This window comes from Mustela nigripes, chromosome X (assembly GCF_022355385.1).
Source record: "Mustela nigripes isolate SB6536 chromosome X, MUSNIG.SB6536, whole genome shotgun sequence".
Lineage (NCBI taxonomy): Eukaryota > Metazoa > Chordata > Mammalia > Carnivora > Mustelidae > Mustela > Mustela nigripes.
Genome location: NC_081575.1, coordinates 989,433 through 1,003,492, shown reverse-complemented (window position 1 = coordinate 1,003,492; position 14,060 = coordinate 989,433). Strand labels below are relative to the sequence as shown.

The window sequence follows — 14,060 nt, the reverse complement described above, 5'->3', positions numbered from 1 at the left end:
GTTTCCCTTCCAGCCTCTCAGTCAAGGATAGGAGGGGCCTGTTTGCACAGGCGCAGTAGGGAACCTGAGTTGCCTCGTGTGCTAGGGGCGGGGCTTCGTGAGGGAGCCTGCTTTCCCGCGCAGGCAGGGTCGGCTTGGCGGGAACCAATCACATGCGAGAAGTCATACCCAAGGTCTGTCTGCGCATGCGTCCTGGGTGTTCCCAGCGGCCTTGCGCGGGGAGGGGCGGAGCTTCAGGAGGGAGTCTCAGTGGCAGGGTTGGGCTTGAAGAAGGCAGTCGGAGCAGCCATGCAGGCCCCAGACGATGGTGCGGGGGGCGCCAACGGTGGTGCCGGAGCGCCCGCGGGCCCCAGAGGCCCCGGAGAAGCCGAAGGCTGTGACGGGACCGCAGCCGAGGGCACAGTGCCTGGGGGAGCTTCCGAGCTCGAGGGGGCATCGCCTGCCCCTAGGCACGGTGAAGACGCTTCAGCCTTGGCCTCGGGCGAAGCCTCAGGAAGCCAGCTGTTGGAGTTGTATCCTTTCGAAGGAGCACCCGGGACCGGGCAGGGGACTTGCGGAGTGGGGGCAGGAGGGGAGTGGGGCGGCAGTGGAGGAGGAGCTGAAGAGAAAGCTGGGGTGGTCTGAGGGGGGTTGTGAGGCAGACTTCCTGAAGCCCCCCAGGGGGTCTTGGGGGCCTGAGGGGCGGTCTGGGGGAAGGCCGACCTCTGGTGGGTGGGGCGGCCTCAGCCCTAAAGTCTGCAAAGATGCTGCCTTAACCGGATCTCCACCAGCGCCCTCAGGGTGCCTTTCCTGTGCTACATGGATGCGGAGATGGCCCGCCAGTACCTGATCTCAGGCGAGGAATCCTTCCAGGGCGCTGCTCAGATGGAGCTCGCAGTGATTGGCAGTGACTTGCTGATGTAAGTTCTAGAAGGGGCTCGAGGGAGCAGGTGGGAACCTGGGCCAGTCTCGGCATGAGGGTCGGTCTTTGGGACGCAAACACCGAAGGCTTGGGCTAAAGAGGCACATGGGGCACAGGGTCTATTGCATCTTCAGGTGTGGCTCTAAGGGAGCTGAGAAGGAGTAACCTTGGGGAGGTGTTTTGCACTGAGTGGGGCTGGCAGTTCTTTGACCAAATCTAAAGTTATTTCCTTTTCCCCTCACTTTTAGCAAACTCACTGCCAAGGACTCTGCTCTCCTGCAGATTTCCACTGCCACCCTGCTCAACCAGCTTTCCACCATAATTCAGACCATGCAGCACTTTGTGCCCCCGTTTTTTGCCAAGCCTCGGCCTGGAAAAGGGGGCTGAGTTCACAAGAGAGCCCCATTTTAGGCAGTGTGTCCTTCCCCAGGCGCATAAGTTTGCAGTAGTTGCCACTTTGTTTGGGGGCATAATTGTTGGCCGTACTGGCCCTGGGGTACTCGCTGCTCACTTGTTTTCATTGGCCTTAAATATTGGTTGCCACAGATAATAAAACTGAGCCACTATTAGGTGTCTGAGTTTCTTTTCAGCGTCCAGATTTGTCCTTAGGTTGGAGGGGAGGTTCTGGGATTCAGATATTCAACTTGTACAAGGCAGTTGAAAACATTGAAAAAAATGAAAGAAAATGAAAATTGCTTGGTTCCTATCATTCAGCATTAACTAATGTCAGCATTTTGGAATACTTTTGTAATTTTAGGGTTGTAGGAATAATACAATAAATTTATAGCATCATATAAATGAGTAAGGCTTTTCAAATTTAGCATCATTTTTTTCCCCTGGAGGTATTTTTCATCTGAAATTTGGGCTTTACCTCTAAAACTTCAAAAACATCTTATCAAATGGATACATACACAATGTGTTATGATATATTGGTTCAACACTTGTATTTTTCTCAAATTTTTTCCTATTATACATAATGTCTCAGGAATTCTTGTATGTAAGGCTCTGTATGAATGGTTATTTTCTTTTTTTTTGGTAAAGATTTTATTTATTTATTTGACACAGAGAGAGTGATCACAAGTAGGCACAAAGGCAGGCAGAGAGGGAAGCAGGTTCCCCGCTGAGCAGAGAGCCCGATGTGGGACTCAATCCCAGGACCCTGAGATCATGACCTGAGCCGAAGGCAGAGGCTTAACACACTGAGCCACCCAGGTGCGCCTGAATGGTTGTTTTCTTAAGATAGATTCCAAGAGGTAGATCTCCAATACAAAATAGCTCTTCAGAAAATGCGCCCACCCCACCAGAATGCTAGTTCCCCTACATCCCTGTCATAGCCCCCCAAACCTCAGTTTGCATGAGCAAAGAATTCGGAAACACTAGAACTAGAATTTTGTGCTTTACTGGCTCTGTTTCTGATCACAGAAGAAAAGTGCTGGTACAGTTTGTTGGTTGGGGTGGGAGAGGGGCAGATGGAGGCAGCGTAGTCTTGGGGAAACACTTTTTTTCACGTGAATTGCTCATTTGCGAGCCTCGGTTCTGCAAACTGACAGTTGCCAGTGTCCTTACTGGAGGCCACAGGCAGGCAGGGCTCCGGTTGGGGCGGGGCGGGCGCCGCTCTCTTCCGCGCGTTCTGACCGTCGTCCCACGTGGCCGAGAAGCTGTGGGCGGGGCTGACCTTGGTGTCCAGCGCTGTCTCAGTCTGCTTGGCCCCCCACTCCTCCTCCGAGGTCTGCGGTACACGCAGTGCTTCTCCCAGACCAGGATGAGCGCGGCCGAGCCAAGGAGGACCGCGGTGATGCCCGCAACCAATTTGCACTTGTTCTTGCTCCCGCCCGTTTCTGCATAGCTCTTGTTGATCTGAATGTGGCACAGTTCAAGTTTGCCATCAGTGGACAGGCTGCCCTGGGGAGGCGTCTTCTCTCCTTATGGCCAGCAGAAGTTCTTGCGCTGGGCCGCAGCGAACCGTGGAGGGTCATGCCGGCTGGCAGGACTCAGGAGAGCAGGGCATTCACTCTTCAGGACACTTCCGTGGGCTCGTGCGACCGCCGAGTGGGAGGCTGCTAGCCTGGCGATGGCGCTCCCCGCTGGGCTGGCCACATTCAGCCCCCGCAGCCTGCTGCGGCTGCCAGGACCAGTGAGGGAAAATACAGTGAAAACCAGACTCTTCTGTGTGTGCAGACACTCCACTGTGCTCTCGACCCCGATTACTGTCTGTAATTCTCACTGCAAGCTGGCGATGTCAGCACCACCCTGATTACACCTTTTGTAGGTGAAGAATTGGGGCGCAGAGAGGCTAGGTGTACTCGAGTCAAGCTCCCACTCTCTTAGCCAAGGTATCAGGCTAACCGCAGCACTGGGAGGCTGGGATCGTGCTTTTCCTTCTGCTGGCCCCAGGGAGCATCCATGTGACTAATGAAAAATGCAGAAAAGGATAAATGCAGGAAAAGTAGATGAGAATTGAGGAGAGGACAAGGTTGGTAAGAATTGCAATCCTGGCTTTCTAGGGGATTCTCTATACTCCCAGGCCCTTTGGTATCCTTTGACCCTCTTTGAAATAGAGGGTATGATGGTGATATCTGTATTTTCCCCTCCCTGCGCACTCTCCTCAACTATCTTCTCAGCTATGAAGAAGGCTCTCTTCAGGTACTTTCAGTAGCTGAGAAAAAAATAGAACCAAATCTTCTGACAATCCAGAAAATTTCTCCACAAAGGTAGAAGAAAAACAGTTGTGTGGTTTTTAAAAAAAGATTTTATTTATTTATTTTTGACAGAGAGAGACACAGTGAGAGAGGGAATACAAGCAGGGGAAGAGGGAGAGGAGAGGAAGGCTCCCCGCAGAGGAGGGAGCCTGATGTGTGGCTTAATCTCAGGACCCTGAGATGATGACCTGAGCCAAAGGCAGACACTTAACCCACTGAGCCACCCAGGGGCCCAACCCCTACACCTCTTATTTTTAATTTGTACATGTTCTTAAACTTCTCTTTAAAACGTGCTGTATCTTGAAAACTCGCTAAGCTCCCTAATAAGTCTAGTGGCTCATTCGTAGACCATTACATTTTCTGTCTAGGTGATCATACCTGTAAATAAAGGCAGTTTTTCCTCTTTCTTTCCAGTCTGAATGCCTTTTATTGCTTGATTTCTCTCCTCATTATGGGTTGGTGTCTCCTGCTTCTCTGCTTCTCTGCATGCCTGATCATTTTGGAATGGATACCAGACATTATGATTTTCCCTTAGGTTCTGCCTATCTTTGTATTCCTAAACACATTCATGAGCTTTGTTCAGGGATGCTGTTAAGTGAATGACGAACAGTTTGTGGTGCTGGGTTTCCCAGTCGGTTAAGCGTCTGCCTTCAGCTCAGGTCATGATCTCAGGGTCCTGGGATCGAGCCCCGCATTGCTTCTCCTTCTCTGCTTGCCCCCACTGGCCCCTCCCATTCCCCACCCTGCCCCCGGTTTGTGTGCTCTCTCTCCAAAATAAATAAAATCTTTAAATAAGTGAATGGAAACAGTTTGATCTGTTTGAGTCTTGCTTTGAAGGTTTCCTACAGGGGACCAGAGGAGTTCAGTGTAGCATTCATCCCTCCCCACCCCCACACCACTGAGGCCAGACCTTTCTGAGTGCCCTGCCCGGTGCCTCCTGAATTATGGAGGTTGCCCTCCGGTTGGTGGAGGTAGACAATACTTACTCTCTGGCGTGAGTGTTGGGCAGAGTCATACTATTCTTGAAGACAGTCATTTCCCTGGCCTTAAGTGGCTTCTCCACTGGCTCGTGCGCATCAGTGCCCAGTGCCCCCACTGAGCAAGCATGTCGGGGCACGTGCAGTCCGTTCTTCAGTGAGCCCCACCTGCCCCGGCTACTCAGCGCTGCATTTGGCCGCTGAAAACCGAAATGCTCCCAACTAAGAAGTGTCAGTGGGTTTCAAGCAATAAACTCAGAAATGCAGGTTGATTTGGGTGATTTGTAGTTACTTATCAGATGAAGTTGGAGAAGGCCAAGAAACTCCCATTCTCGTGGGAGAAAGGAAGCAGAGAACCCAGCTGTCCCCTGCAGGTACCTGGGACTGTGTGTTTTCTGAAGGCAAACTCTAGGGTCTGGGTACATGCCACCATTTTTAAAGGTGACCATGGGGTATACAGTCACTTCTGATGGTCTCAGGTAACCTAGAGCCTGGGAACCACTTCTCCAGTCTTGACATTATTACCTCCAGACCTGGAAGGAACCTTCTGCCCTTTCTCCCACCTTGCTGGTGGGGTCCTCAGCGCACAGAGCCCAAGTGTGGAGATGTCAAGAAAACCCAACTCAGAAAAGGATTCTGAGAGGTACTACATTACAGTGGTAGCCGGCTCTCCCACCTCACTGGATCTCTGTCCTTAATGCCAGACCCCGCAACGTGGGGTCCTCACAGCTGGCATTGGACTTGGAGAACCACAGATGCCTCTGAAAGGTCACCTGGTAGAAACTCCTCTGAGCCTTCCTTAAGCATTCCAAAATGATTCTCTTCCGAAAGGAGAGACAGACAGATGTCTGTCTCTCTTTCTCCTCACCGTGCTCCCCACCTTCCCTACTGGATACATCAAATAATTTCCTCAGAGGGGCCATCCTGGAATCAACGAACCTATATTAGCCATTTGAACAAATGCGCAAGAAAAGACCCAGATAGAGATTTAGAATTTGATGAAGATCACATTGCAACTCAGGGGACAAGTAAGAATTACCCAGTAAATAGTTTGGGGACACCTGACTAAGACTTTGGAGAGAAAACAAAGTTAGAATCCAGGGTCCTTTCTAACCAAAATTAATTACGAGTGTACAAAAATTTTAATGTACCAGGAGATGATTTAAGGGCATGTTTGTGGAATGTACACAGAGGGAGCTCTGTAGGGAACAAGACCTGAGAATGATCATGAACACAATCGATCACATAAACACATTGAAAAATTAAAACAACTATATGGAAAAGGACGCTGAACAAATGTACAATGAAAAAATGAGGAGGAAAAGTATTTTCCAGTTAGGGCAAAAATAGGATATTCGAACCATGTGAAAGACCGCAGAAATACTTATTAAAAACATTGGACCAATGCATATTTAAGATTTCTTTTTAGGATTCTGTAGCTTGCCCTGGACTATTCCCTGCAATACTATTATTGTAATGCCTAAACATTGTAATAGCCAATATCATTTTTTGCATATTAAATTTGAGTGATCTATTTCACATCCAAACAGATTTTGGCAGGTGGGTACGGGAGTCTGGCGTGTGGAGAAGTGTCTGGAGGTGGAGATGCCAACCTGCGAGCCAGGACCAGGCCCTGAAAGCCTGGAGCCTGCACGAGCTCACCGGGGCGGCCCAGAGCCCGTGTAGAGGGAGAAGCGGCCTGCGCGGCGAGCCCTGGGGCCCTGGGACACTCGGAGGTGGTGGAGGAGAGAGGGAGCAGCCACGGAGACTGCAGCGGGGCGGCCAGAGGGCCGGGAGGGACCCCGAGAGGGCAGGTGCAGGGTGACCTCCCGGCTCGGGAAGGGTCGCACATACGCGCGCACCGGGGCAGGGGGGAGGTCAGGGAGGAGGGAGCGAGGGGCTCCGCGGGGGCTGCTGCCGGTCAAGGGACAGGACGCCTTCCGGAAACCCGCCCGAGAGAGGTTCGGGTGGGCGTGGGAGTTGCGTGTGCCGAGGGGCTGGGGAGCTCGGGGTCAGCCATCCGGGCCGCTCTCGGGAGGGGCTGCCCTCTGCCCCCCCCCCCCCCCCCCCCCCCCCGGGGGGCCGGGCGCCCGGTCCTGCGGGGGGGGGGGCGCGGGGGCGCAGGAGAAGCTGCCCACCGAGTTGCCGGGGGAGGGGTTGTGCCTCCTTCCGCGTGCCCGGGGGTCCCCCAGAGAGGACGGGGCGCGCCCAGGCGCCGGGGAGGGAAGAGCTCCAGCTGGGGAGGAGGGCTTTGGCCGGCGGGCACTGGCCCCTCCTCGCCAGCCCCGCTCCGGGGGGACACCCCCCTCCCCCAGGTTCTCACCGCTCTGGACCGAGATGCCTCCTGTCGGAAGCACAAGCTACGACAAAAACTGGAACAGATCATCAGCCTCGTGTCCAGCAACAGCTGAGGGTGGCGGAACCGGTTGCGGGGCGGGGCGACTCGGTCCTGAGCTGTCCTCCTGGCTGAGCCCTGGATCCGGGGGCGCGGGGGCGGGGGTTCCCTGGGCCAATATGCCCCCAGCACACCTGGGCGCCCCCTTCATTAGTGCCTTCCTCTGGGCCCTGTGAGGGGGCAGGGGTGACAGGACCAAGCCCCCGACCCCGGCAGCAGCAATACCCCTGCCCCCTGCCTCCTGCCCAACCACCCTCCTGCCCCCTGCACTCTCCCTACCACCCTCCTGCGTCTCCAGCATACTGCCTACCCCCCAGGGTAGTTCCTGTTTTCAGGCGTGGCTGGACGCAGAATTTGGGTCTCTGAGATGTATGTGCCTTACTGCTTCTGCTTGCCATCTGTCCAGTGTCAGCCTGTTCCCCCACCCCGGCCCCACGGCCCCCAGAGTGTCACTGGCTTGGATGGGGTCACCATGGCCATAGGAAAGCAGCGCTCTGATGGGCCAGGCCTGACCCCCACGCCCACTCCTGGAATCAGAGGGGAAGCCAACTCTCCCAGAATCCTAACTGCGGAGGGCAAGGAAAACGTGGTGGGGGGGGGGTCTTCTGTGGGGGAGGGAGAAGGATACTTGTACCAGGAGAAGGGGAGTGGATGCCGGGTGAGGAAAGCCACAGATGTCCTCTACGGGACTGACAGATCCTTCATCAAACTCAAAATCTTTCCCTGACGTTTTAAAAGAATGAGTCCAGGAAAGATTATTTCTTAACTTAATACACAATTATTGTGCAAAAGGAAAATGTTTTTTTTTAAAGATTTTATTTATTTATTTGACAGAGAGAGAGATCACAAGTAGGCAGAGAGGCAGGCAGAGAGAGAGAGAGAGAGAGAGAGAGGAGGAAGCAGGCTCCCTGCTGAGCAGAGAGCCCGATGCGGGACTCGATCCCAGGACCCTGAGATCATGACCTGAGCCGAAGGCAGCGGCTTAACCCACTGAGCCACCCAGGTGCCCAAGGAAAATGTTTTTTAAGAGTTTATTTACTTATTTGAGAGAGAGAGAGAGAGAGAGAGGGAGGGAGGAGGAGCAGAGGGAGAGGGACTCTGAGCTGAGTGCAGAGCTCGACGTGGGGCTCCATCCCAGGACCCTGAGATCAGGACCTGAGCGGAAATCAAGAGTTGGATGCTTCCCCAACTGAACCTCCCAGGAGCCCCCAAAATACATACTCAAAGGATATATTGGTTGATTGATTTTTGGATTTTATTTATTTATTTGACAGAGAGAGAGAGAGATCAGAAGCAGGCAGAGCGGCAGGCAGAGAGAAAGGGGGAAGCAGGCTCCCTGCTGAGCAGGGAACCCGATGTGGGGCTCGATCCCAGGCCCCTGAGGTCATGACCTGAGCCAAAGGCAGAGGCTTAACCCACTGAGCCACCCAGGCACCCTTCGAGGGATGTATTTAAGTAACAAGCAAGTCGGAAATTTAAGAGGTGGACTTTTCCTTCCCTGATGCGCTTGTTAGCGATGAACCTTCCTGGAGTGTAGGCGGCTTGTTCCGGGATGTGACCATGCATTTCCCTGTGGGTCCCCGTGGCGGGAGCATACTGCAGAGACAGGAATGTGCCCTGTGCACAGGTCCTCGGCCCGTCCTAATCCCTTGCTCAGTGAGTAGCCAGGTATCTCCTTCGCTCTTCAACCGCCACGTGCTGTTCCACCGGGACGGCTGACCCTTGACTTACCGAGCCTTTCCCAGTTGATGGGCATTTGCCTTCCTTCCGATTTTTCGCTGTGACAAATGATGCTGGGATTAAGTCATGCTCCAAATTGCCTTACTGCATATGCACTCGTTTCTCTATGGCAGATTCCCAAAGTTGGGTCAAGGTATACGCACATCTCTAGTTTTAACAAATACTGTCAAGTAAACTTCCAAATTGGTTTTACGACTCTCCAAGTGAGTGTGTGTAAGAGACTCTGCTTCCAGCTAAGCCTAACCAAACGCTGACACTGGAGACTGACTGTCGTGTCTAAAACTTTTTCAAGTGAGTAGTTTAAAATATATATATATATATATGTATTAAATATATATTATATATAATATGTCTGTATTTTATATATATATAATATATATATATATATATATATATATATATATATAATGTTTATTTATTTCAGTTTGTTATGGATAATGTCAGGCATCAGTATTTTCCCTACCAGTGAGTGGCTAATATCATTTACTATGTTTGCTATATTCTTTATCAATAATGAATAAAATCTCAAAACAATCAAAATATCCCCAGCAACAAAAACGGGATGACTCATGCATGCTAACAACTGGGGGAAAAACACCCAGACCCAAAGGATGCATTCTGTAGGAGTCCATCTATGGGACATTCTGGAAAAGGTAGAACTGTAGGTAGAGAAATCAGACCAGTGGTGGCCAGGGGCTGGGGGAGAGTTTTGCTACACAGGGAAATGAAGGAACTTTGGGGGCTGATGTAAATATTCTGTATCTCAATTGCGGTGGTAGATATGGGACTGTGTGGTTTCCCCCAGATGTGTAGGAACGCACACCTAAGAGGAATGAGTACGGTAGTGTCTCAATTATGCCTCCATCAGTGTGACTCAAACAAACAAACAAACAAGGATCTAAACAAAAAGGGGTCAAACAGGAAGAGACAGTAAGAGGAGAGAGGCTCATGCTCCAGGGTAGGGATTGCAACCCAGGAAAAGGTGAGGGGATGTCCAGGGTGAGACCTGCGCCGTCAGCCAGCCAGCCTAGCGAGAAACCAGTCCGGAGAGAAGGAAGAGCGAAGACATTTAGGGAAATGGTTTGTAAATTTAGCATTGTCATCAAGGTGACTTTTAACCTCAGGGGGAAACATACCTGAAATGGGTGGAATGAGGGGGCCCTGAGTGGCTCAGTCAGTGAAGCGTCTGCCTTTGGTTCAGGTCACGATCCCAGGGTCCTGGGATCAAGCCCTGCATCGGGCTCTGTGCTCAGCCCGGAGGCTGCCTGTCCCTCTACCCCACCTCTCCCCTGCTCTTGTGCTTGCGTTCTCTCTCTCAAGTAAATAAAACCTTTAAAAAAAAAAAAAAAACATAAAACGAGGGGCACCTGGGTGGCTCAGTCGTTGGGCGTCTGTCTTCAGCTCAGGTCATGATCCTGGGGCCCGGGGATCGAGCCCCGCATCGGGCTCTGTGCTCAGCCCGGAGTCTGCCTGTCTCTCTACCCCACCCTCACCCCTGCTCTTGTGCTCTCTCTTTCTCTAAAGCAAATAAAACCTTAAAAAAAAAAATAAAATGAGGGGCGCCTGGGTGGCTCAGTCATTGGGCATCTGCCTTCAGCTCAGGTCATAATCCCAGGGCTTGGGGATCAAGCCCCGCATCAGGTTCCCTGTTCAGTGGAAGCCTGCTTCTCCCTCTCCCGCTCCCCTTGCTGTGTTCTTGCTCTCTCTCTCTCCCCCTCTCTCTCTGTCAAATAAACAAGTAAGATCTTTAAAAAGATAAATGAGTGGAATCAATAGAGCCACGTTGAGAGCATAAGGTGAAGACATGTAGTAAGTAGTGGTGTAAAGGAGCTAAATTTTCATCTCTCGGCCGATAAGTCATGTCCCAAAATGATGGAAGGAAGGAAGGAAGCGAGTGAATGAAAGGAAAACAACAGAAAGGAGGGAGAGAATGAGGGCAAGTCAGAGCGACACAGGAGGAGAGAGACAGATCCGGGCTCTGGCCGCTGCAGCTGCCGCATCCAGTCAGGCAAGATGATCGTTGTGTCCGTTCACCCCGTTCACGGTCGTCAGCATCACAGCCAGCAGCAACTCTCCCCCTTCAGCCCACACCAGAGACCTTCAGGTTCTGCAAGGGCAAACTCTGTCTGCTCAGGCCTATGAAATAGAAATACTTGAGTCCCGCGCGCCCCCCCGCCCCCCCGCCCGCAGGAAACACACCCAAGCGACAGGTAAACAAAGCCCCGAAGACACCGGGCTGTCAGGCCGTGGAGGGAGCCGGTCTGGGAGAAGGCAGAGAAAGGAGAGGAACCGTGCACTGCCGCAGCTTACTGTCCAGAGGGAGTGTCTCCAGAGGGAGCCGAGCAGAGTCCCTGACTGGAGGGGACATGACGGGGAGAGCGCAGGAAATGAGCCGGCAGGGCAGAGGACCCGAGGCCAGAGAGCTGCCGAGGGACAGGGGGCTGGCCGGCCGCAGACGGTCCCGCCAGCGTAAGCAGCAGCCCCCTGACCAGCACCAGCGCGTGCGGAAACCAGCTGAGGCCGAGGAGAGGACCCCTTGCAAAGACGGAAGGTCAGCAGACCCAGGCTCACGCAGCACAGGGACCAGCGGCCAGAATGGAACTGTCACCGTTCAGGAGGCCACAGGCGGGGTACTCACAAAGGTCTCGCCTCTGGAGCGTTGGGGGAAACGGCTTCTACACCGAAAGCTGCTCCACTCCCACGAATTTCTTTTTTTCCTTAAGATGTATTTGTTTACTTGAGGTGGGGAGGGGCAGAGGGAGAGAGAGGGAAACCTCAAGCAGACTCCCCACTGAGCGCGGAACCCAACACATGGGGCTCGGACCCCGAGATCGTGACCTGAGCCGAAAGCAAGAGTCGGACACTTAAGCGACTGAGCCCGCCAGGAGCCCCTGGTCCCGCTAACTCTTAAAGGCAAGACTGCAAAGAACCCACCTGCCTGCAAATAACGGCATCCCCGAAGGAAGCTTGCGTTTTAGGAATACACAGAGAAAAAGACACAGCGGCCAAGGTCAGATGCACCGCGCCTGGCGTCCAGTCCAAAATGACGAGGTGTGCAGGGAAGCAAGGAAATGCCACCCCACGACCAGGAGGACAGCTCAATCCCATTTTTGTTCGTTTTCCAGTGAATGGCAGGCCAGCTGTAAAGGAAGGTCGACGACTCCTTTTGCTTACAGGTGTCACGACCGTGTATGTAGAAAGCCCAAAGGGACCTCTGTGTTACTGGTCAGTCTCCCGAGGCTCTGAGATCCGGCTCTTTGGAGAGAGCAAACCCACCAACACCCCCGCACCTCCCCACCTGGCACATGCTTAGCCGGGGCCGCAAGGCTTCTCTGCTCATCTGAGACGAGCCCAGGAAGCCGCGGAATTGCTGTTGTCCAGTTTCTGTGTTTACTTTCCTCCACCAAAACAAGCAAGCTTTTTATTCTGGCAGCGAGCCAGCCCAGCGGCGATGTGGGGACACCAGAATGCCGGTGGGAGGGCACATTTTCTGGAGGGCAGTTGTATAGTGTAGGTTGAGAAGCTGAAGAACATGGAAAGGAAAAACTCAGTGATTCTACCTCTCGGAATGAATCTTGAGGAAACCACCACTCGTGTCAAGACTTACGCCCTGGGGCGCCTGGGGCGCTCAGTTGGTGAAGCGTCAGCCTTCGGCTGGGGTCACGATCCCGGGGTCCTGGGACGGAGTCCATCGTGGGGCTCCCTGCTCAGTGGGCAACATGCTTCTCGTTCTCTACTCTCCCTGCTTGTGTTCCCTCTCTCTCTCAAATAAACAAATAAAATTTTTAAAAAAGACTTATGTCCAAGAATTCCCCTGAATCCCTACCAGTAATAGGGGGAAAACTGGGAACGGTGTAACTGTCCAACATGACATTATAAGGCATTTTACGTGTCTACGCAGTAACACCTTTTGAAGAGTTTTTAGAGAGTGAAAAAGCGAGTATGGTAAATGGAAAAAAATAAAAAACACAGGAAAAAAGCTAATGGCCATCTTGAAAATGCAAACATTCCATGTTGTTATATGTGGAAATACAACTAAGAAGATCCTCGGAACGTTAATGGTATTTAGTGCCGAGTATGGGACACGGTTTTCTTTTCCCCAAGTGGTCTTGAAGAACCCTGTGCTGTTGGAACCTGTGTCCCAGAACCTCCTTCCCACAGGGGAATGAAGGCGAGACGATCTGGGGGCACCGTAGCTGAAAGGAAACTCAGACACAGGCAGAGTGGCTCAGTTTTATTTTCTGCAGCAGTAACAAACATTTAAGCGCCCGTTCCTCTCGCAGCCGGGAAAGAAATCAAGTGGCCTGAGGACCCCTGCGGGAAAACAATTAGACCCCGCTAACAAAGTGGCAGCTACTCTAAGTCCCAACTCCCCTTGCCTTGACTTGGGGGGGTGGGGCACAGGGCTGGGCCTCAGCTCCTCTTTCCCGGGCCTAGGCTTCGCGGAGGCGGGGTCCCAAAGCCCCGAATGTTCCGGATCACCAGGGAAAGCTGGTCGAGGAAGGAGTTGATGGAAATTCGGAAGAACACAGGGTCTTCGGCAGTCCATCTACTAAAAGAGAGGCAAAAGGCAAATGAGGTTGCAGGGGACAAGTGGGGCGGAGGTGCGGGGCATCAGGCCCCTCCTCGGCCTCCACGACGAGGGCACTCTAAGACACAGCGGCCACCCGGGCACCTGCCGCCACCGCCCCCCTCCCAACCCCCCCTCCCCCGCTCCGCATCCTCTTCTAGGACTGACACGGCCAGGGCGCTGCCGTTCACCGCCAGCTCCTTGTGAACCACCCCTCCGTGGCGCTGGGCATGTGGGGCCAGGGACCTGCGGGCCATGTCCGCCTCCAGGGGCGACCGGAAAGGCACAGTGAGCGTGCTGGGGGGACACACAGTTAAGGCACCATCCATCCGCTCCTGAATCTCCCAGTGCTGGGCCTCCTTGCCCCTCAGAGACCGGCTTGCACCCCACGACGGGCCCCCGCAGCCCCCCCAGGCCGCTCCCGGGACCCTTCGGGCCTCCTTCCCGCCTCCCCACCCGCACCCCCTGCAGGCCCTGGGGCCCCCACCGCCCCGTCCCCTCCCCAGGCTGCCACCGCGTGCCCCGGCCACCCCGCGGAAAGGATACAACTCCAGCAGTCGGCTGGCGGCTGCCACAGGGGGGGCGGGCGCCGCATCCCCACCGGGCCCCAGGGCCTGCGGGCCCTGCCCGGCCTGAGGGGCGCCGGCCGCCTCGCCCTCGGCTCCCTGGCCGCCCACGCCACTGGCGTCGTCGCCTTCCCGGCTGCCGGAGCTCTCCAGGCAACCAGGCGCTCCGGGGCTGGCCGCGTGGTCCTGGCCGGCCGCGCCGCCCGCCGCCT

General features: G+C 53.9%; 1 protein-coding gene and 1 long non-coding RNA gene across 2 annotated transcripts in view; both read right to left on the bottom strand.

Annotated features, from left to right (window-relative positions):
* Window positions 1-2,347: 2,347 nt before the first annotated feature.
* On the bottom strand, window positions 2,348-7,210 carry LOC132006718 (uncharacterized). The gene is made up of 3 exons (XR_009401198.1): window positions 6,901-7,210; window positions 4,587-4,777; window positions 2,348-3,310 (listed from the first exon to the last, which is right to left on the bottom strand). It is a non-coding gene; the product is annotated as an uncharacterized LOC132006718 (long non-coding RNA).
* A 5,723-nt stretch (window positions 7,211-12,933) lies between these two features.
* The window catches only part of LOC132007665 (EKC/KEOPS complex subunit LAGE3-like), an 8,130-nt gene continuing 7,003 nt past the window's right edge, over window positions 12,934-14,060 (bottom strand). The window contains exons 3-5 of the mRNA XM_059385910.1: window positions 13,829-14,058; window positions 13,451-13,579; window positions 12,934-13,264 (exon numbers count right to left, since the gene is read on the bottom strand). Coding sequence (XP_059241893.1) covers window positions 13,126-13,264; window positions 13,451-13,579; window positions 13,829-14,058 — 498 coding nt within the window. The 3' untranslated portion in view covers window positions 12,934-13,125. The remainder of the gene's footprint in view (window positions 13,265-13,450; window positions 13,580-13,828; window positions 14,059-14,060) is intronic.